Source organism: Gavialis gangeticus, unplaced genomic scaffold (assembly GCF_001723915.1).
Source record: "Gavialis gangeticus isolate Ggan-Ray unplaced genomic scaffold, GavGan_comp1, whole genome shotgun sequence".
Taxonomy (NCBI): Eukaryota; Metazoa; Chordata; order Crocodylia; family Gavialidae; genus Gavialis; species Gavialis gangeticus.
In genome coordinates this window covers 9,705,102-9,728,553 of record NW_017728993.1, presented here as the reverse complement: position 1 = coordinate 9,728,553, position 23,452 = coordinate 9,705,102, and the positions used below count along the sequence as shown (strand labels likewise).

Sequence of the window (23,452 nt, the reverse complement as noted above, 5' to 3'; positions counted from 1 at the left end):
GCTTGCTCAGACCAAAATATACCCAGTGCAGTATCAGCTTCTCACTTCTTGCTGCTTCTGTTCTTTGCAATTGTTATACTGAGGATTTCGCTGCTAAACGGGTCTCTAATAAGTGCAAAAACTATCCAGGTATATCTGTATCATAGTGTCCTTAAGCAATGTCTTGAGCTTAGAATAAATATGGTACAATAGAACATGGACCCTGCTGAGATAACTATTTGCTGCTGTTTGGGTTTTTCATTTTATTTTTTACTAAATATTGGAGTGGAAATAGGAAGTTTAGAGTCACCAGAGGCTGACAAAAGCAAATGAGTAAGCGTTTTCCCTGGTTACGCATTTTCAGTGCACCAGTGCATCAGCAGAGGTATCCCTTTTCAGTGCTGCCTGCCCTCCATAGCATGTACAATTATGGAAAGAAACTTACTGAACAGAACCAACCGCGTCACAGGGGAGTGCTGTTAGCTTTCAGCCAGACTCCCTCCTTTGCTGTATGGAAGTGAAAAAAATCCCCAAGGAAATGGAATGAAGAGGGATTAACATTTGTTTTGTGCTCTTCCTCTTCCTTGATCTGGTATAAAGCCCTCCACAGAAACAAAATGCATTTGAAGCACTACCAGGAATTGGAATATGGCACTCCAGAAGGGTGCAGAAACCAGGAGCAGCTGCTCAATACATCATGCCCTCCTGAAAAAGAGGATCATCATAACATGGTAGTTAATGCTTTTGAGCCCAAGAGTAAAACTCTCCAACTATGACATTAAAATTCTGTGGGTAAAACAGGATCTCCCAAGAGCAGCAGACCCTAGGGAGGTGCACGCAGGTGCTACTGCACAATGATCCAGGCTACAGGGTTGGCCTCAGAATTTCCAGGGGAAGGTCTGACCTCTTCTGCAAATCCAGCACCTCCATCAGTGAGGAAATAACACTGTGGGGATGGTACCTATGATTTTTGATGCTATACTTTTCCTCCAAAAGAGGAGTCAGAGTAGAAAAAACCCACCTTCGCGTTGCACACTGACCCTGAGTTCATGTCCCATTTCTCCCTGTCCAAGAGGTTTGGTTTTAGTGGTAACTCAAAGCCAGCACAGCATAAACATGGCCCTACGTTGCTTTTCCAAGCTTGACGGTTCCTGGAGTTGACCCCCTGTGGCCCTGAGAAAACCCTGCTTCTATTGTGTACTGATGGCACTCTGCCACCGTGAAGTACTTAGCACAAAAGACCCGGATCGTTAGCATCTGTCCCTGTTATTGCAACACAAGATTTGCTTTCCTATTTGAAGGTGGGGTTTGGTTTTAGAGGCACAGCTCCCTTAGGTAAACTTTCTGATGCTTCACAACTGCGCATAGGTAGAGCCTTTCCTTTTCCCTTGCAGGGCAAAAGCATCCACTCAGCATGTCTTTATATACAGTTTAACATGAAAGTTTCTTTAATTGCATGGACAGAAGAAAAGAATGATCTTGTGCTTAAAGCACCAGCCTCACAATCAGGAGCTTTTATTTCTCTGTCATACATTTGTTGAGTGTCCTTGGGGTAAGGTATTTCAGGTTTCTGGGCCCTATTTCCCAGTCCATGATGACGATGATAACTTAATTTGTCAGCGTGTGTGATGTGCTGGAAGAGACACAGCTGGAGGGAATCTCTGGTATGCAATGTATTCTATATTGTATTTGTGCTGTGTTTTAGTATAGCTGGCTGTACCTCTGACTGGAGATGTGTATTGGGTTTAAACTTTTAGTATCAGTCACCTGTCCAGGCACTGTTGCTGTACACACCAGGTACCTATACTTCTCTTTCTGATGTGTACAGGAGGGTCCTCAGCACATTAGATTAGAACAGCCTGGAAGGCGGATCAGCAGCAGATCGTTTTCCCTGTTACGGCACAACTGCTAGGTAGACTACCCATTAGTATGCAACAAGTCTTCTGGGAAAGTATCTGTTACAGTAGCATTTTCCTACTGCAGAAAACTTTAGAATACATCACATTCATAACATTGTTTGTAATGTCTTGTCTTTCATAGGATTTCTTGCCATTTTGGCTAAATACCAAAGCTATTTGTGTGAGCAAGTGTTCTTTCCCTGCCAGCTCTTTCTCTTTTGCTTGTTCCTGAAGTGAAGCATCATACTAAATTTGTGGCATCGAGTTCATTTCCACAGCTACAGGCTGGAAATACTCCACAGCAGATTCCAACAGAAGAAAGACTGCACTGATCAGGAAAATATTCTTATTAAAACACAAAGAGCCAGGGTCTCATCTGTAAACTGGCATAGTATTAGCTGAGGATCTGGCTCAAGGAACCGACAGAGATGATCTTGTGGTTAAGGAATAGGATTGGATGGCAGGTGACTGCTCCCACTCTCTCTCTCTAGCTTGTGTATCCACTTTTGTAAAATGGAGTTGGAAACACCACTGTGAAGGAGACTATGTAAAGGTGCCTTTTACCCCAAAGCTTGCCTAAATCTCTCCTGAGCAGTTGGTCCAATAAAAGATAGCACCCCAAAACATTTTTGCATCTAAAAAAAAATTCATTTGCTATACTTTTAGCCAACCAAAGGTGTTTCCAGTTCTTAAAACCAGTGAATAGAGTCCAGAAGTCAGAAATGGTAGGACATCCAGGAAAACACATCAGCCCAACTCCCTACATCAAGCAGGAAGCACTCTGTACTGTATTTGGGTGTGAAATGTCCAAGGAGAAGATGGGATATTGCAAGAAGTAGAGTTGGTATTGCAGTAGCTGGAATCTCTATTTGTTACCCGCCCCATCCCAAGATGGGGACTAGTGCAACTGAGCGTGCCACAGCAAAATGAATATTCTGACCATTGCAATCTTTAGATATCCCCTGGTGCGTCACATCATTGTGGTGGCATCACACTGCAGTATAGGATATGACATTCACAATATGTAGAAAATGTCCCTTGTTTCAGTATTCTTTACTTGTAAACACTTAGTGTTGCTGTTTCCTCTTAATATCTTAGCACCAATCTAAATTTAAGCATTTTCAGATACTGAGTTACAAATAGTTTCAGTTATTAACACCAAAGCGTATGTCTTTACATAGCTATTATATTTCCCCCCAGCATGAGCTTGCTGAAGTGACTCTACATGGAGTATGTAGTTGAGAAAGAACTCTAGAATCCTTCTGCTTGAACAAATATATAGTAAGGGTAGCCTTAATGTGGTTTCCCTGCAATTCTCTGTAATGCCTTGCCAGAAAATACCTTGGTCTGAAATCAGGCAAACAAGAAACCATTTATTTGTGAGACTGCCAGTGTTTAAATAATAAATTGCATCTTGTAGATCAGTCTGGTAGGTCAAGCACCGAAAGAATATTGGATTCTTCGTATAGAAGGGCCAAATAAATTCCAGAAGTCCAGTTGGTCCAAAGTGGTTGCATATGCACTTGTAATGGGACAGAAGTTAGCTTTACAGTTATCACAAGGTTTTGCAATAGCTATCATATCATTTTGCCTCAGTTAAGCAGAGTGAAAATAATGCTGGATGGAAACATCCTGTTGTATGAGCCGAAAGCCAAAATTCACTCCAAATTTGACAATTGCCAGTAGTGAACTTTACTGCAGAAGAAATGTTCTTCCTTCATCTGCATGTCTTCTCCACTCTCAAACCATCTCCTCATATTCATCAGTGCCAAAAACATTATACATTGCACTGCAGGCACACATCTTCCTGCACCAGATATCTGCCAGGGCAAGGCGTCGTAGTGATATGCAGCAACTGAAAATTGGAAAGTTAATTTGAGTTTTTTCTATTCACCTCTGATCTTTGTTTCTGTGGAGGCAGCTGCTCTGAGGAGCTACTCTTTTTACCTCATAAAGAGGATCCAAAGAGCTGGATAGCAGGTTTCTGATTTTGAGGTCTAAGCCAGCTCTTGTTGCTGTAGGAAGAATCTTTATTCTCGTTTTATGTTGGGTTCAAAGGTTAACTGATAGTTATCTCAAGCATTTCTGAACTAGAAAATACTGCATAAAATAACTGACACCATTGATGAGCCATATCTATTGCAAATTACTGCCTTTTTTGAGCATGCACAGAAAAAAGCAAAGCAAATACATCACAAATTCTACTCGTCCTCTTAGCCTTATATTTGCAATTTAGTTATTACTTACAAACACTAAGCAGTGTACCAGTAAATATGCTGTACTTTGTACACTTTGTACAATACTATGAAAAAATAATCTTGGGATGTGAAGCCTAACTACTGTACACTGTATTCATATTAAATCTTTGCTAAGAATTACAGAAAGGCAGACTCGCTTTGTCTGAACAAGTTTTAGTGCCTTTCTGAATGGGAAAAACTCACCTTAGTCTCCAAGACAGAATCCATCCTAAAAGGTGCAGAGGACTGTAGCTCCCAGTGAAATTAGTAGGAGTTAAAAGGAGCCTAAATTATTCAATTTCTTACAGGATTGGTCTAATCCACACTTGACATATCCTTGTTTCCTCAAAGATCCTTCCATTGAGGTCATCCGTTCCTCATAGTCCGATAAGAAACGAGAATCCGGTAGAATCCTCAAACCAACAACTCATCTGACACAACAGTTTTCACCACATACTTTGCCTTGAAAAAGCAGTAGGATTTCAGCTGTACTGAAAAAAAGATTAGTATCTTTATGGAATACTTAAGTACAATTGCTTTTCTCCTCAAATGAGACCTAAACTATATATTTGCCCTCACTTTAATTTGGCCAAAAGCAAGGTCGAAGTACACTTTATAGACTAACTGAATCAGAGATGCACAAGCTTTCATGAGCCACAGCTCACTTTTTATACAGTTATTTTTACCTCTTTATCTGAAAGTTGGATAGCCAGCTTTTTTTTTGCTTCACATTATGGACTTGTATTTAGTATAGTGTGTTTCGAGTCCTTTAAATGTATTTAACTAGAAAGAACGACTTTTGGATTGTTTTTGTTTAGACAGGCATTTGCAGAAAGCAGAAAGAGGGGGAGGGCGCGTGACTGCATGTGTGCGGTGTTCAGACCTATGGACTTACTTTAAGATGTATTGAAAGCTTTTGAATTTGAAGTGCATCAAGTTCTAGACAACTGCAGTTGAGAACTGTAGAGCAACAATAAAATCATTAAAGTACTTCCAGTTTGGAAGTAAGCTGGGTTCTTCTTGGCTTGCATCACGTTTGATAGCTTTACATTTATGGGAGCTAGTCCAATTTTTAAAGGGAGTTTTCAGACTGAGTGCACTTCTTACCCCAACCAAACTGTAACCCATTAATTTTTCACCAAAAGAACATTCTTAGTTTGACAAACAGATCAAATGAATGTTTTGGACTCCGCAGACCCCAACAGTATGACAGTCAGGGCTTTAATAATTTATACTGCACTCCACTAGAATGAAATAAGGGCCCAATTCTGTTAATATGCACTTGAGTAAGTTCATTGACATGAATAGTGTGTTTGAAGTCTATGCGAGTGAAGACTCTTGGGAACTTATGTATGTGAGTGAAGGCACTCAGGAACATGCACCCAGGTTCGGGGCCCACAGTGCTCATTGTACAGCCTCACATCAAAAGGCCAGTAGTGTTACTCTTCTCAAATTAAAAACTCTTTGGATCAGTTGAGTACATTGCCTTATTAGGTTTCAAGGAATTACCTTCTGCACCTCAGTTATGTATGTACTTATATATCCATCACTAAGAGGAAACCTTTCCAGTGTCTGAAATCCAACTCTTGCTCTCTAAAACGTTTGCACATTTCCATGTTAAACATCTGCTTAGGTGGCTCTGAGACGGTGTGTTTTGGTGTTGTTTGTGTGCAATCTAGTGCTGCTTCCTCAACGCATGTGTCCCTTCCCTTCACAGCCTACTCGACACCCAGCACCTCCCCCGCAAACCGATTCGTCAGTGTTGGACCACGGGATCCAAGCTTTGTAAATATCCCTCAACAGACACAGGTGGGCAGCTTTCGACTTCTCTGTATGCAGTGCCGCTTGTTATTCTTCTGTGTATTTTAATGTCTTCTTACAAAGTAAACCGCATTTCCACTGTCAGTTCACCCACATGTTCTCAGTAACAACAGTGATGTCACTTGCAGTTTTTGTCTGTTTGTTGTGTTTTTGAGCTTATCTGGTAATAATGCTTCTTTCATAACTGGAGAACTACCCTTGCTTTCCAAGGCATTGGCTTTTAGTGCATATTTTTTCCCCCACAGGACTAAGTGTTTAAGTCTTTTATTGCATCTAGCTTATTTGCAAGTGCATATAGTTACATGTGCAAAAGAAACCCAGATGGACCCCTCAGATAATGATGCACTTACAGTGCAATCCTGTGCTGCTCAAGTCAATGGGAGATTTTCTGTTGACTTCGGTAGGACCAGGATTAAGCTCCTGATTTGTTAATGTGGGGTTTTGAGTGTGCAGGTGAGTATTTCTTTTTGTATAAGAAAGGAGATGTACTCACACCCCACAAGCACATAACCCAAGTTAGGGCTTTCTGAAAACCTTCCAGCCTCTTCTCCCTAGATCCAACTTGGAGATAAAAACCAAAAAAAAAATCAAACATCAATTTAAAGCTCTACTCTGTTGTTCACAACCAACACTGTGTTTGACCCCAGTGATGTTGGGACAACTATTCATAGATTTGCTACAGTTGAATCAGAAGCTCAAGTAAACATTTTTGTTTCTTTAGGAGAAGGACAAGGTTTAAATGTGCTTTTTCCAAGGCATATCATATTCCCAAGTTCAATTAAGAAAATAGTTGTTGGCAGTTTTGTTAGTGGCTAATTTGAGCCAGATGTTGAAAAAAAATTAAGGGTATGCTTAATATCATCTCATCATAGAGGGGTATAAAAAAAAAAATGAGAGGAGCTAGTGTTCTAGGACCACTGTAGCCCATAGTTTAAAATGGTTGCATGATTGCATTACAGATCGTTTAAAGTCAAGAACAAAACGCATTTGTAATTTGTTTTGAGCTGAACTTTGGTTTATAAAGTAATAGTTTAGCATATGAACTTAGCCAAGTTTGAGCTTTTACTTTTACCTCCTTCCATGCAGCCTGAAATAGATCTTATACATGCCTGAACCATTGTGATACAGATTCAGAGATGCAATGGGCCACATTTTCAAAACATGCATGAAGACAAAATCTACACGGTGATGTCATCAGCACCTACTTGATCAGTGTAATAAAATCGTGTCACTTATTGTGGAAAAAATGTCAGGTTATGGGGCTATGACCGGATGCTTATGAGCACGCTATGTTTGCCTGATATCTCTTCCTTCTGTATCATTTGTTGGGAGCTTTAGTTTATAGCTCTGTCGACAGCACAGGTTAAAACTACATGGGATCTCAAACCTTCTCTGCATTAAACAGGGTCATAGAAAGTACACCAGCAACAGAAAGGGGGGTTTAACTCTTCAAGTGCCTATTACTTTAGTTTATTAGCAGAATTCAACTGGTTCCCCTGTTTTCAGGCCTCCCTTTTAGTTCCTCCTGTTTAATCGATATACAAGGCAAGGTTTCATGCTTCTTTACTTTTGAATCATGACATTTCTCCTGTGGTTTTGTAAATGGTCGTAATACACAGAAATACATTGAAATGAGGAAACAGAAGAATTTTAAGGTACGCTGTTAAAGTCTTCAAGCATTTGGCCTTTTCCTTCATGGTCTAAGAAACTTGAAACCCTTTGGAGAATGCTCCAATAGCTTTCCTAAAAGGCTTTAACAATTACTGATTGCCAAATTGGTTACATAGTGGAATGCAACAGAATCTAAATCTCTCAAATGTTTTAAACTTATTTACATCTGTTAAGCTAGGCTTTTCACATTTATTTGTTGACTCCGAACTTTGATCCCTGCAAGTTATGATTTAAGCCATTGGGAAGTGCTCTAGCTTTACTGTACGTGCTTCTATGCGACACTGGGTCGTGCATGACAACGCTGAGCAAAAACTTTCAATTTAAGTGAGATGTGCAGCTTTGGTTAAAGGGGCTGATACTGTTCTCATTGAGACTGCCTCCTTTTGCTGCTGGATTTCAAGGTACATCAGCATAACTCTCATAACCTACTAATGGTAGATTTATAATTTGTCATAAAAACTCACTTTAAATTAAAATTATTTATTCATATAGTAATTCTGAACTAAGTCAAGTTGACCATATTTTAAATCAGAGGAGTGAAAAAATACTAGGGAGCTAATATCTGGTGATTTATTTAACCTTCCTCTAACCAAAAAAAAAAAAAATGTAATGAAATTTTTGCAGAACGTTGGCCCATGGTTCAGAGCAATCACTTAGGATATTTTTTAAATTAAAAGATAAAAACAAATGAGAGTGAGTTATTAAAAGTGGTAGATAGGGCTGTTTTCCATCAGGATTTTTACAGTGCATACTGGTTAGGACTTGTGTGGCCTGATGTCCAGCAGTTATTGACACCCCCCAATTCACTTGCATTTCAGTAGGAGCATTGAGTACTTCTGAAGTCAAACTCGTAGCTTTAACATCAGCTTCAGTTCAGTGTAAGGAAACAGAGTTTTCTCTTAACGCCTCCATACTACAGATGGGCCTAAACCCAAATTCTGGATCTGAAGATTTCTGGCCTTTGTGGAAGTTCTGATCCAGATCCAAGCTTTGAGAAATTCGGTGGGGGACGCATTAGAGGCAACTTTCAAAAGCTACGTATTTTCTTCTCCTATTTGTGGTTGCATGTCTGCAGTCCTTGATCTCAGATTGCTAAGGATTTAGCATGTCCACAACAATGCAAGTACTGTTTCAGTAGCAGACATGTCGCAAGACTAAGGTGACCATTAGTCCTGTTTTATACCGGACTGTCCTGTTTTTAAGTCCTTTGTCTCCTGTCCATTTCTGAATGGGGAATGGACAGCAAAGCCCTGTTTTTCAGTTCAGTGGTGGAAGTACGTTTCAGTCATTTGTCCTTATGAGTCTGTTGGCTGTGCCTCGAGGTAGAGCCAAGAGGAGAGGAGCTCCAAGCCAGCCAGGGAGGCAGGGACATGGTGGCCTTGCCTCTTGCTGCTAACTGGCCAAGACGTCTGGTGGCCCTACCTCTTGCTGCTGATTGGCCAAGGATACAGCCCCACTTCTCACCGCTGATTGGCCAAAGGGGCCTAACCCTCACCAAGTGACTGTCAGTGGCCACCCTATACATGACGGGACACTCAAGGGATTCAAACAGCAGTGAAATAAAGGAGTTGACCAATTTGCAGCAGTGTGGTTGGACTGGAGCAGGGATTGCTTTGTACTAGTTTTAAACAAAAGGAGGAATGTGCCTTTCTTAGTGGCCTATGTGAAAATCGGGAGTAGATATTTCTGTTAACCACCTGTTCTAGTTTAGTTCCTAAAATACAAGTCAGTATCTTGAGCGAGACATTTTAGAGAAATTAGTTACTTTTTTGTCATCATAGGTTGATGCAGAAGTATTTGCTATGCTAGGAGTACAAATCTGGGACAGAAAAAACCCATAGCGCTAACAGGTGTAGCTCCGTGGCTCTGTTTCAGTGCTTCTGTTCAACAACTGTTGCAATGCTAGTTTTAAAAAATAGTCTCTATAGCAGTTTCAACAGTTTTGCAAACCCAAACACTGCCTCCATTTCCCCCATCACTCACGGTGCTGCAACAGCTCACCACAGAATTGTCCCATCTATAGGGCTATTTAAAACTGAATTACTATTTGGGCTATTAAAGGAATCACTTGACTTGGCATAGGCTATATTTGTTGACAAAAAGGCACAGGTGTTGTAACCTTCACTTGATAAATCATTTACTTTAGCCGCTTGACTTGCAAGCAGTACAAGGGCTTCAGCTTTTTAACTGCCTTTGCCATATGCAAATCAGAAATACAGTATGCCTGGGATACATAACCTATGGTTTCAGAAACAAGCTGGTCCAGATACCACATGACTAAGTAACAGATACATCTCTTAGGTTGCCAAGAAAAAGAAAGGTGGTAAAATACCACCCATTAATGAGACACTAATCTACAAGTGGCTTATACATGCCTGTGGACCAAGTCATTTTTTTTCTCTTGTGAAAAAGAATAATGAAACAAAGGACCTGCCATCAGCATAGTCAGTCAGGCTAGTGACACCAAACCTACTTTGACCACCCGCTTTTTTGTGTTAACTACTATTGGCTCAGGCAAGCCACACCTTTTTATTATAATAGCAATTATCATCATTATTGTTAAACTGGTGCTTGTCCATATGTAATGCTGGCTGATTCATCCAAAGATGGCACAAATCAGGGTTTTTCCTGGCTCAGAAGCATACAAATTCAGCGTCAGACAACTCCTTTTTCACTGATCACCAATTACTATGCAATATCTCTTCAGCTTTCTGGGAAGTGCAGCATTTCACTCAGTAGAAACTTCCTGAGCCACAAATCCATTTAATGCAGCATGCACATACCTTGGAAGCTGAAAGCTGGTAAGCCTTGGGCTATAAACACGGGCAAAATTCATGCTCCAGGCAACGAGGCAGATTCAGGACAAAAAGGTGGAAACTGCTACAAGTACACTGCTCCTCTGCTATATTAAAGGAGGGGAAAGGGACACCATAGAGCCTCAGCGACTTTAGAGAAGAACACCAGTTAACTTTAGCATGCCTGCCCAGTATAACTTTGCTCCGTTTGGCTTCCAGATATTTGTTAAACACAGAAGCAGATGCTTATTCCAAAGGAAGCTGCCCACATTCACTTCTAGGACACGATCAAGACAGAGCCATTCCTACTTCTCATACTGGTTCCTAAAGTGGAATCAGACTATAAGCATTAAGCCAGAATCAGTTCTCACTGTGACAGATGAGACCACGGTCGTTCCATTAGTTATAATGAAGTCACTTCTAGATGCACATAAATGACCACAAAATCTAGCCTCTTGAACATGCATTTCTATTATAGGACTAGCGAAGACCCATATTTTATCTGCCACCCCCAAAAGAAACAAAGACATAGAAATAAAATCTTGCTAGAGAAGAGAAAAAACTAAGTTATTAACTTACTAAAGTTATACCTTTTCCTCAGCAATGAAAAGCAAAAGCATAAGAAACCCAAGCAGCACATTCACTGGGAGAGAGAAAACTAGCAGTAGCAGTTACAAAATAGTAGCTTTAAAACTACAGGTGCTTTGTATTGCCAGTGAAAGGAGTAGCAGGCCCAGAGCTGTATGCTGGGAGAAATCCTGTGCTCTGGCAAGTTAGAAAGAGGGAGAATGAATCAGGAGTAGGAGCTATTGCTGTTTGGTGTATGGGTATAGTGTTGCTTTAGGTCTGTTATCTTCAGTCTTTTCCATAGTAAATAGCAAGGGCTTTTCTTTTATATAGATTTTCTCTCTTTCTAAACATCATGTATTTTATATCTCAGGTACTTATATGAATCCAACTGTATGATTCTCTTCTCCTCAAGAACCTGCTTCCCTTTCTCAGTCTCAGCTGATACCCTAAAAACCACCTGCAGTTTTCCATTAGCAGTATTTCCAAGCAAAGTCTTGAGAAAGAGGGGGAGGGGGAAAAGAAGACCCTTGCCCTCTGTACAGTATCCTGTATACTAGTGGATGGGAGCTTTATCAAGCAGGCAAGGGAGGCAAATTCCTGAGCAGATGACCCTCCCATGATATCAGTCAATTATCACTTCCTAGGCACTTAATCGTAAAAAATGGAGCACAGGTGACCCAGCTGACTTCAGCTGTATGGCAGCTCCTGTTGGGGGTGGGAAGGCAGAAGAAAAGCTGCAAGTTGTTAAGACCTAACCTGTATGGGATTGCATAGATCAAAGTCAGTACCTTGAATAGAAAGCCAGTGCAGCTCTAGAGAGCTGTCATTCCTCCAGCTCATATTGTTTTATGCCTAGTTTCCATTGACAGCTTATAGAGAAAAGAAACCTCTGCAAACCATTTCTCTTAAGTAAAATATGTGGCTTACTTGATAGGGATTTTCTGTTTTTGCTTCTTCCATAACTCCTCCTTCAGCCTGTCCTGCTCCATTCCAAGCAGGGACAGTAAAGAGACCGTTTTTACCTGAAGTTCATGTGGCTGCAGCTCTTGAGCAACTGTTTGGGGCTCTAGGGAGAACTATGAACTGCCCTTTCCCCTGGCGCACCCTTCTCTCCTTTTCCCGTTCCCCTGGGGCTGTGCATTACCGCAGTAATTCATGTAGCCTCTGCTGGTCCTCGCAGCAGGAAGCCAGAGCTCGCTCCCAGGCGCAGGATCCCATCATATTACTGCAAAGTGCTACCAACCGAGCCAGGGCTTTGCGTAACGGCAGCTTGTGCTCATAAAAAAGTGTAGCAGGAGCATGCGGATTTCACATTACAAAAGGCACTTGGAGAGTAGGAAAGGCCCTAGGAAAAATGTTGGTTATTTTGGTTTTCTGAGTCCCAAGCTGAACCACTAGTAAGTCAAGCCTGCCCTGTTTGTAGGTTTCATAGATTTATTTTCCCACCACTCACATATATTAGGTGTTTCTGCCCCTATTCAGGCCATTTGGGTCCTGAAGTCTGAATGTAGCCTTGTGGTTGAGCACAAAGGGAGATGAGAGCACTAATTTATGAAAATGCATTTCTGCCAAGTCAGCCCCCTGAGAGCTCCATACATCACAAAGCAATTTCCATAGCAGCAGGCCCACAAAAGCAATGGCTCTGAAACACCTTGCTGTAGAGCATGCTTCCTGGTTTCACGGCTAGCACGCCTGTCCTCTCGGTGGGAAATGCAGCGGAAGAGAGAAGGAGGAACGTAGGAGATGCACTGAGTGTCCATTTGAATTTGGGAGTAGATCCTCTCCTGATTAAACAGTAGAGTCGTAGAGGGACTTTGTCTCCCAAGCACATTAGCTTATTTGAATGCTTCTCTCCAGAGCCCCTACTTCTCCTGGACCCAACAGTAATCTGCCGTCTGCCCCATACTAGCAGCAAGGTGAGAGGAAAGGAAAGGCACTGTGCTCTGAAAAGATAGGCATAGAGGAACCATTCACAATCTGTCATTTGGGACTTAGATCAGTTTTAGGCCTTCAAACCCATGTACCAGCCTTCAAACCCATGCACCAGATACCTGCCCTGGGTCTGTGGGCATACCAGTGAACCGTGGATCTCACCAAGGGAGACACGAGTGGGAACTGCTGAGCAAGCAGAGAGACGTTCATAAATGTGAGTTCTCCTTTACTAGAGTTTCCCCCTGACTTCTTGGGCTGAAGGGTGCTTTTTTAAGTCGGGGCAAAGAGTTTCCCCAACTATGGCAGGATGACCTTCCTCCTGAAAAGACTGCCCTTTTGCAGAGCCAGCAGCATCTGCAGCTCTCAGAACTTGGAAAGTCCAGAGAAGAACACATACTCAGTTTTTGTCCCTGTACTGCTCCCTCCACCACGTTGTATTTAAAACCAGTTTTCTCTTCTGGGGAAATTCATCAGGAGAAATACTGGGCAGCGAACATCCCCACTGGATTAGAACCAGAGCGATACCACCACGTGGTGGGAGCGGATAGCACGCATGCTGCGCTAGCGTGACCACCGAGTCTGTGATTACACAAACGCTGCATGTGGCCACCAGCTCCCAGTGTAGTGGGTGTCCAGGCTGTAAAGCCCCCCGGTAGCATAGAGCACAGAGTGGGGGTGCCAAGGTGGCCTTAGATCTGAGGCTGCCCCCTTTTCTTCTCATGGACTGGGCAGCATACAGAGGCCCCAAGTGATGTCCATTCAGCCCTTGAGAAGAACGGCACACTTCAAGTTGAAGGCCTGTATTACACGAGGGGAAAGATTTATGGAAGACTTGTCAGGATCATGATGTGGCCTTATCTTCAAAGTACATATGAGCCAAACCAGTCTAGAAATGCTTGAATAACTCCCAAGCAGAGGCATATTTTGTACTATGCTTTTCTTCCTCCTCCTCTTTGCATACCAGGCCGTGTAGTTCAAACTCCATTAGGAATCTACTTCCAATGTCCATGGATGTAGGAAATGATTATTTACAATGGACCCGTAAGCCAAAGACTTAAACTTATTACATTTTTCTCCGCTTATAATATGTAAGAAGTGTGTTTGAACACCATCCTTTCTTTGATTTTTTTTTTATGGGTGTTACTTTATGTACCACAGGAAAGAGGGGAGAGGAGAAGCAAGGCAGTGCCTGGTGGGGAGAGTTGGCAAATGCAGAAATATGATGAATGAGCTGGAAAGATTGGATTTCTTACTAAATTCTCTAGAAGCTGTGTTAACCTTTTGCTAGAGAAGTAGTTGCTCGAAAAAAGGAATGATTTTGTGCTTTTTCATGGCAACGCCTGCTCTCCTCAGCCTTCCTTTCCTATTTTGTAACCTTGTGACAGGGTCTTTAGCACAATTCACTGATTTGTTGGAATCTGACAGGCGGCACTACGAGCACTTCTGCCGTGGCCTCAAAATTACGACTTCTGGGATGCCACCTGTGCCTGTACCACCCTGCTCCCCCGCCGCAGCCTAGAACCTCTCAAATAACAAGCATCATTTTCTTTTTTTTAAGTTCAGCTGGAAACTTAGTTTTTAAAAAATCCCATGTTCCCTGTGGATTTAACTACTCAGTGCCTGGAGTTGGGACAGAATCATCCGCCTGGCCAGTTACATAATTCTCTTCAGTGGGGATTATTGTGTCTTCGTCTGAAGCATAAGACACCAGCCAATGTTAGAGAAATAATGCTGAACTAGGCAGTCCATTAGTCTATTCGAACATAACTGTGCCTCTGTTTATGGTTGTATGTTGTTGAAAAGGCTTAGAGAGGGACACCCAACTGTGGAAGAACTTGTTTTAAAACTAGTAAAAGTTTTGGGGAGTTTTTTTCCGGTTTGCTTTTGTCTGCATGCAGGGTCAAGGGGGTACTATCAAGCCTGCAGGATAAAGAAATGATGCAAGAGCACGTTCCAACCCTTGGAGCATATTTTGGAGCGGCTTTTCTATCAGATGCACAACTGACATGATAAACTCTAGTGGGGTGGTGATCCTCATTGAATTGCAGATCCTTGTGACTGACTGAAATACTACAGGGACTTTGGTAATACAGTGTGGGCTGTTCAAACACTTTCCCTTTTGCAGATACAGATTTCTTCAAACAGGTGCATGCATGTTCGTGTGCGCATACGCACACACAAAAACGCACGCTGGCCCCCTTATATCAAACATATGATCATAAAGTGAGATGATAGTTATGCATCTTTTACTGTTTTTATTAGTCCCAACCAATTTCCTGCCCACCTCATGCCCACCCCCAACCTCCACTGCAGATAATGGGGTATTGGATTAGTCTGCCTTGCTGCTGCATCAGGTCCCAGATCGATTTATTGACTCTGTCAGAGTGGCTAGTACAGTAATTGTTACAAGAGCAGAATGGAAAGCGAGAACGTGTCCACATAAAAAATAAAAATGACGTTTTGTTCTTTCCTTCCTTTTTTGCCCTATAGATCTTTATGTGTTTACACAGTAGAGAGCACTTTACTTAAGTTAATCAGCTTCTTCTACATTATTAATTGCAACAGTTAGGGTGCTACATGACGGTAAGCATATTACTGAAAACATTGATCTCACTCAGATGGTGTGGACCTGAGCAGGTTTTGTATTCCTTCCCTTATTTCATGACTGCTTTAGGGTGCTATCAAATCCCATTTCCTTGATTGACAATAGGCCATCAATACAATTTATTTGGGAGTGGGACATAGAGGAGCACATGAGGAAGAGCTTCAGAATATCCCACAGCCCTAGAAAGGAGTCACTGTAGTTCTGTAATCGGAACAATTATATGCCTTGCTTGATTTCTGTAAAATATATTTTGTTAGAAGTAGTGAGTTAAGAGTTACAATTTAATAAGTGATTAGGGATCACAAAAAAGGGCTAATTAAGACCTTTGAAAACATGTGTCCAGCACATATGCATACCGTGGCCTTAGAAGACGGATACTCACTTTTTTTACAAAGGGTTTAGAAATGACTGCCAGTGAAAGATATTTCATGGAGTTCAACTTTCACAGCTGATACCTATATGCACTCTATAAATTCCACACAGTCTGACAAAACCCAGTAGGTGTCACACATGACCTGGATGGAAAAGGTCAACATTTGAATTTATGGCTTTTGCAGTTACTGGAACATTTAGATTTTTGCCAACTGCTGTATATACATTTTAGCGAAGGTCAAACTTTAAAGGCCATGGTCCCTATCTAGTTCACAATGAATAGGTATTAACCTCACAAAAGATATCACTGGTATGCATGTCATCTTTGCTTAGTAGTGTCAAGAGAGAGGCCAGTGGAGAAATCAGATGTAGATGTGAACACCCCAACAGATAGACTCTCCCCTTCTTAAAATAAGGCAGCTATTCTGCAGGAGAGGAGCAAAACTGTAGTGGGCATTTTGTAAGCATAACCCAGAGAAACAATACCGTATCGTGGCAGAATACTTACATTTTGCGTAACATTTCACCCACAGTAGAGCCCGGATACTCCGAGTCACTGTAAAAGGGTAGGAGGAAGAGCCAAACTTAAAAACAATAGCTGGGATTTGTGAATGTGTTCAAAATTCACGTATGAATTCAGCACCTGAATATTTGACAACATTTGGTAATACACAAAGTCAGTGTGATTTTGAATTCGGTGTGATTTGTCATAACTTTGTTGACCCAAAGACAATTTGTCTTTCAAGTTTACTGAAGGTGTCAGGGCTTGGTAAGGATTATTTCCCTAATCGCAAGGTTTAGTTTTTTAACCACAGCTACTTTTGTTAAATTCATTTTTTAAAAAGTTGCAGTTAATTGCTTTGAAATACCAAAAAGTGTTTATTTCCTCTTCATAGTTTCATAGTTGTTAGGGGCTGGAAGGCACCTTACAGATCGTATGACCTGGTCTTAAGGCCTCTGATCATGCGCGTGGCCCTCTCGAGCTTCTCCACATCCTTCCTGAAGTGCGGTGCCCAGATCTGGATGCAGCACTCCAGCTGCGGTGTCTTCGAGGCCGAGTACTTCTCCACAGCAGAGTACTTCACAACGTATCATCCTGAGCCAGATCCCCATACCTATATCTACCAGGCTCCCCTTTTGGTTTCACTGTACAAAAAAACCCAGAGCATTTCATGTCTGTAATATGCCCTACACGACTATAAAACAGGGCCCAGATTTCACCTGAAGGATACAATCAACAAAGGTATGGTGAAGGCATAGGAATTAGGTGAAGGCATTTTCCTCATATTTTCCCTACAAAATTCCCATTCAGAGATAGGAAAGGCCAGGAAATCTAAGTAGTATGATTTTTTTTTTCCAGGAAAGTTGCAATCACGAGTTGTAAAGAGCCCCTGTACACATGCCAGGCACCTGCTCTGATGTGTGCTAATTAGCACACATCAGAACAGACTTGATTAATCATGCCTGATCATTAGCATGTTCCAGCAGTTTCAGCGTCTCGTGTATTCAGCAGCCCCAGGCTTCAAAATGGCAGCGGGGCTGCTTTATCAAAAGCTCACCAAACAAGCTTTCATTAAAGTGCCCCTGCTGAAGTGCAGAACGTGGAGTACACAAGACGCTGGGGGAGCTTTAACTACAGCGGCTCCCAAGAGCTGCTCTAACTAAGCTACCCCACTCCAGAGCATGTGTAAAGGCGCCCACTGGGGCTATAATTGAACGTGTTTTGAAACCTTGAGTGTAGGAAACAATGTAGATATTATTAAAATCTTGATTGCCAAGAGCTGATCGAAACAATATAACAACGTTTTCAGATATGCTCATTTACATAAATACTAATATTGTATGGCCAAATATCAGTGTTTACATGTTCTGATGGATGTGGCCCAAAGTTTTAAGGGTATGTTTTTGGAAGCCCATGAAACATCATTTTACTTAATTATGTACCATAAAAAATAATTCCTTCCAGAATAAAATGGAGCCAGTTCAAGGGTGGAGCACAGCAGCTATTTTAAAGCATCCAACAGCTCTCGCCAATCTCACGTGCAGTCCACATGTTTCTGAACTTTGATATAGCTGCAAAAAAGACAAGAAAAAGAGTGCATAGACTTAGGTGCTTAAGTATCCGGTTCACTTGCACAGTATTTTTTCTTCTGTCTTTCTTTCTTTGCATGTACTAACCATATGCATACCCATATTCTATAGGTGCACTTTGGAGAGGCAGGTTGCTAATTTAGCTTATCATTTGTAAAATTTATGAAGTACTTTTTGTGGTCTTTTGAGTTAAAGGTTGTTAAATAAATCTAAGCTGTTGGACCCAAACTGACTCTCACTGAGGGCAATGAGGGTAGGAGCTCAGGTTTGTTATCTCCTGGAGAAAGTGCTGCATGGTACTCCTTAAATTTTATAAAAATCAGTTTATAAAAAGTTGTGTGGAGCAGATTGGGTAGCTTTTTTGTCTTTCACAAAGAAATGAAGGCACATATTAAATTCCTGTTTTTCTTTGCAGGCAGAGACTTGCAGTACAGGACTTCTCTGAAAAGTGCCTCAGTAAAAATTGCATTGTGGGGCTCCATATTTATTATCCCTCAGTGGTTCCAGAGCAAATTTGCTCGCTTTATAAGCACAGAGATTTTTTTTCTCTTAACTTTTTAGTCTTGTAAGCTTGCCCTGGAATCTGTAAATCAAGTTATGTTCTTTCTTGTTTAACCCTGCTAGTAAAACTTTTACAGGGTAAATTCTTCCCTCGCCATGAACTGCACTATCTTGAAGTTCTGCTTTTATTTTCACCCATTTTCAGAGCAAAATTTGTCCCTGCAGTTGCAAAGGTATTAATAATTTTGTTAATGAGTTAGAAAAGAATTCAGTTCATTCTTCTGAACTGGTGCTGGTTTTCAGGACAATCAGCAGTAGAGTAGTAAGCATTTAAAATAAGGACCCCAGCTCAAAATACAGCTAAGGAACCTGTTTATTGAGTACAAAGGTGCCACGTTCACACAGCCTTTTTCAGTGAAGTGCTGTACATCCACTGATTCATAAAACAGAAAAGAGGAACCCTTGATTTAAAGTTCACCATTTACACTGGCAATTTTCTCTATTTTCTCTGCTAATATTAATAAATGTGAGATTGTCAAATTTAGTGATGCTAATTAAACGATTAGTGTTAATTCATTTTGCCTGACATATTGCATAAATATTATGAAGCAGTGATAACGCATCAGGAAACTGTTTCACTTTCTGTCTTTTAATGACTTCAAAATCTGCCAGTACTTTTATTGGCATATCAGAGCATGTTTGAAAATTACTTAACATTGGGCCAGAACCCTAACACCTTTCATCAATCATATCTAATAAGTTTTAATTCGAAGCCTGGTGATATTTCTGAGCAGGATTTTCCTTGTTCCTTAGTACAGGGCTGTCTACCCCTCAGACCTCTGCATAACTGTTTCCCATCTCAGTCATCAAGATCTTGCATCACTATAACCTTTGTTGGCCAAAGAGAGCTGCTTTTGGCCACAGCTTGTCTGGCCAGAGGGTCATTGCAGTGTAACGTGAGACACTCCTTCATCCCTCCCCGAAGGCTCAGCGTAGCATGCTGCTGCTGCGGTCTCGGCAGACCTGGGGGACAAAATGCTGATCCCAGGAATTATACCTGGGTATTGTGTACAGTCTTGAACTTTTCACAGAGTGATTTGCTCGGTTTAGCAGGATCCAATGCACCCTGAGCAGTACAAACATCAAAAGTTTTTGCTTTTTCTTCCGTGCGTTGCCTTCCTGATGCTTTTGGGTTTTTTCCATTTTCCGTATCTGTTGCAGACTGGAGTCATTTGTAAATAAATCTGAATCTGAAAGTTAACATAGCTAAACTGAACACCACGGCTCCTTCCAGGCCTGCATTCCCATTGTTTTCTATCACTTTTGACAAATACCACCATTTTCCCCATTGCTCAGGACTGCAACCTGGATGTTGTCTTCACTCCTCTTGCTCTCTTCTTCAGTACACTTACGGGGTTGCCAAAATCCTGCTGCCTCTTTCTGTCGCAGTCTAGTTCACACTTCAGAAATGGTTGTCATCCCAGGTCTTGATTTACTTCTAGATCCTTGGGGATTGTCCCACTCCCCTGTTGTGTACCCGAAAGACCTTACAAACTGCATCTGCAGAGATCTTCTCCGCTGCCTGCCATAGCCACCCTTTTGTGTCCCTCCGCTGGTTTCCCAATTCCCAGCGCATCAGGTTCAAGCTTCTTGTCCTCCTCAAGGTCCTCCACAGCTCCATTTTTCTTTGCTTTGCTTTTCTTTCTTGTTTTGTCCCTTTCCATGTTGTCTACATCTCCTCTGTTCATTTGCTTTCCCTACAAGAGCATCTCTTTGGATGGTTTTCCTTGCCTCATACGTGGAATTTGATACATGAAATACTTTCTTTGAAGAGCTGTATAAAACTGCTATCCTATCCTTTTCCAATTTTCTCCCTAGAGCCGCATCTACAATGTGCAAAGCCACATCCTGCAAAAAGCACCAGCAAAATCAAAGACAAAGAAACATCTCAATACCTTCTAAATTATTTGATTATGCCCATAGCTGGCCAATAAAGCAACGTAAGGCCAGTCAGCCCAGATACGCTGTTTTTATTTGTACCGTACTACAATGGTGCCCACTCCTAGCCCTGCTCAGGACTAGAGGTAGATCGGGGGGGAAGAGGGGTGCAGCAGCACGGTTGCACCCGTCTTTGGCTGTTACACGTGAGCATTTGACACTGGGTCTTCCCTGAGCCCCTTCTTTCACTTGGCCCCAGAGCCCAGGGAAGGGGGTGCCACCTGCATCATGCAGCCTTTCCTTTTCCCCACTGCTGAGTCCCCTGGAGGGAGGAGGGGAAGGCAGGGTCAACAGCTCGTCCCCGAGGCTGCGGCGCTGCATGAAGGCGGGGGTCCAGTCCGAGCCCGCCCTGACCAGCACCTGAGCGCAACACTCGTTGTGCACGTGTGACAGCCGAAGAGGCGGAGGCTGCATCCCCCTTGCCCCTTTCCTGGATCCACTACTGCTCAGGACCTTGGGGTGCTATTTCAGTAATGAAAAACAGGCTTTCCTCTCTGGTTACCCCACGAACCCTCGCACATTCAGTACCGGGGAGAAAGTGGCCTCAACAGGATTTCCAGGATTTGCAAGTGGTGTGACTCCTCCATAGGGATCCCGAATGTACCCCCTGCTGCCCAGTTTGAGTTTCATAGTCCGTTTTTTCTCCACACACAGACCTTGGTGTCTTGGAAATTGTCTTCTAACAGACACTCACCGTGTTTCCGAAATCTGGCTAGTAACTGCCCTTCCTGCTCAGAACCAGAGACCCAAAAAGTGGCATCTTTGCAGCAGCTTGCAGGCAGTCAGCAAGTCGGCGCGTCCCCTCCCCCAAAGCCCTGTCCCTCCCGACTGCCCCCCAGCCCCAGCCCCTGAACATTTTTCCTAGCCCAGTAATGTATCTCATTCTTCATTATTGCTCCCAGTTGGCACAGAGCTGAAGAGCGAGTCCCAGAGGCAAACCCATGGTGTGCGTATGCGTGTCTGTGTCTGTGCGTCTGTGTCCAGGCTGCCTAGCTGCAAATATAACTTGAGAGGCCCTTTTTGGGGTTTGTTTTTTCTCCTCCTTAGTATTTTTCTCTAATTGTCTAAAGCAATAAGAGTAAAGTAGTTAGGCAAATCATGTATTTTGAGGCATTTTTGCTGTATGCCCAGCACAGACAAAACTCCTGAGACTTCAATGAGTTTTACTTTCCTCGGGACTGTCAGATCTGGCTTAAATTGAATAAAACTGTTAAGTACAGTATAGGGGCTCAGCAACAGAGTTTTGCAAATGCAACAAGAGCAGGGAGCACAATGAAGAATAGAGCAGGTCACACGCTGGTGAAAGGACGTGCTGGTTGTTATAACACTGTGCCTCTAGAATAAATTATTTCCCTTTAAAAAGTAATACTTTAACTGTAGAGCTATATAGAGATAATTAAGAAGATATTGTTCTCCTTCTTTCCCTCTCTCCCTCCCTCCCTCTCTCTGCAGTAGTTCTGTGGAAACTTTTAATACTGCAGCTTGAAACTTGGGCTTCTGGGTCTAAAATGCCTGAGAAAGCACTGCAGGCTCTAACTGTAAAACATTCTTTCGGCGAGCCCTGGAAACAGAGCAAGCGAAGGCAGGAGAAGTTCAGAGAGATCACATGTAAATGAGGGCCGGCTATAGACTCCCGAGGAGCGTTTTATTTAGTTTAAACCTGAACTTGAACTTGCAAACATGTCCGTGTAAAACTGGCCAGAAAGTATTGCTCTGCGCAACTGGAAGCCATGTTGCTGCTAGTACAGTACCAGAGCTAAGAAGTGGGAGCTAAAAGACAGGGAGTTTTATATTTCAAGCTTCTTGCATATTTAATTTTGCGCAGAGGACACGGCTACCTGGAAAGATGTTCCTGCTCCTTCAGATGAGAAGAAAAAAATAAAGCCCCTCCCACCACCCCGTATAACGTGTAAGGGGCATGTAGTAAATTATTTTAATTTAGGAGCTGATTAGCTGACAGTGGCTTTAAAAGTAGCATTTGTTCCTGTACGAGCACTGGAACATCACCTTGCATTGTGGCTGGGAATTGCAGTATGCAACATTTGTGAGTTGTTATCTGTGGGCATAGCTAGAGCTACATTTTGATACTGTATTATAGCAAAAGGGAAAAGAAATGGGCATGACACTTAAAAGTATTAAGCTGCTATTCTTTGGTCAACCTTAACTGTGTCTTTAATTGGATGAAGTCAAGGGCAATTTAGAAGATAAATAGTCAGGATTGTGGCGTATAAAAGGTGTTTCCAGTACATTTACATTTTAATCTAACATCCTTTTTCTTAAGTAATGTGCTCACTTCCTTGATAACGTATATGCTCTTGCTTCTTTTGCAAAAGATGTAATATTTGAAATAGCTGAGTAATTCATGGGGAACATGATTCTTCCCATGTTCAAAACAGAGGTGCGGTCAACAACCAACTGCATGTCCCAGCATGCCATAATAGTGTTCAGCTCAGACAGAGGGTTGCTTACTTGGACTGTAAGTCTCCATGGACCTCATTATATTAAAGATGAGGGCAGCTACAGGGCACTTCATACAGCCTCACTGGCTTTATTTGGCTGGCAGGTCGGGCTTTGGTCATCTCTAAGTAGAGCCAAACAATTTTGAACTGAGTCTTAATGAAAGTTTGAATGGAGAGATGAAAAAAAATGCTCCTTTTTGGGAATAATGCAGGAAATATTTCAAACGAAGACTTTTTTGGCACAAGGTAGTATTTCAGGGTTTGCTAAAGTATCCTTGTTGGGAGCGGGTGAGACGGGATCGGGCAGCGCAGTCTGGCATAGCCAGAAACCCCATTCTGCATCTCTGAGGTTGTACAGTTTATCAATGCGGAAACCACCATGGGTTTTAAAAAGTAAACAGCTGGCCTTGGGTTTGTGTGCTGTAATTCAGATTAGGATGGTTGATAGATTTCAGGTTACTTTAGCTTGTCATTTTTGTAATATATCAACATTTTTTTTAAGGTGTCTAAAAGTTTTTTTTTT

At 42.1% G+C, this 23,452-nt stretch overlaps 1 protein-coding gene and 1 long non-coding RNA gene across 7 annotated transcripts in view; one reads left to right on the top strand and one right to left on the bottom strand.

The window, feature by feature from the left end:
- The window catches only part of NFIA (nuclear factor I A), a 359,137-nt gene that overhangs the window by 326,375 nt on the left and 9,310 nt on the right, over nucleotides 1-23,452 (top strand). For 5 of the 6 annotated variants that reach the window (XM_019501201.1, XM_019501205.1, XM_019501204.1 and 2 more), the window contains one exon: nucleotides 5,832-5,923. The exons of the other annotated variant lie outside the window; for it this stretch is intronic. In XM_019501201.1, the coding sequence (XP_019356746.1) occupies nucleotides 5,832-5,923 (92 nt within the window). The remainder of the gene's footprint in view (nucleotides 1-5,831; nucleotides 5,924-23,452) is intronic. 6 annotated transcript variants of the gene reach the window in all.
- LOC109286585 lies at nucleotides 1,454-12,621 on the bottom strand. The gene is made up of 4 exons (XR_002094626.1): nucleotides 11,899-12,621; nucleotides 6,286-6,496; nucleotides 4,319-4,605; nucleotides 1,454-2,982 (listed from the first exon to the last, which is right to left on the bottom strand). It is a non-coding gene; the product is annotated as an uncharacterized LOC109286585 (long non-coding RNA).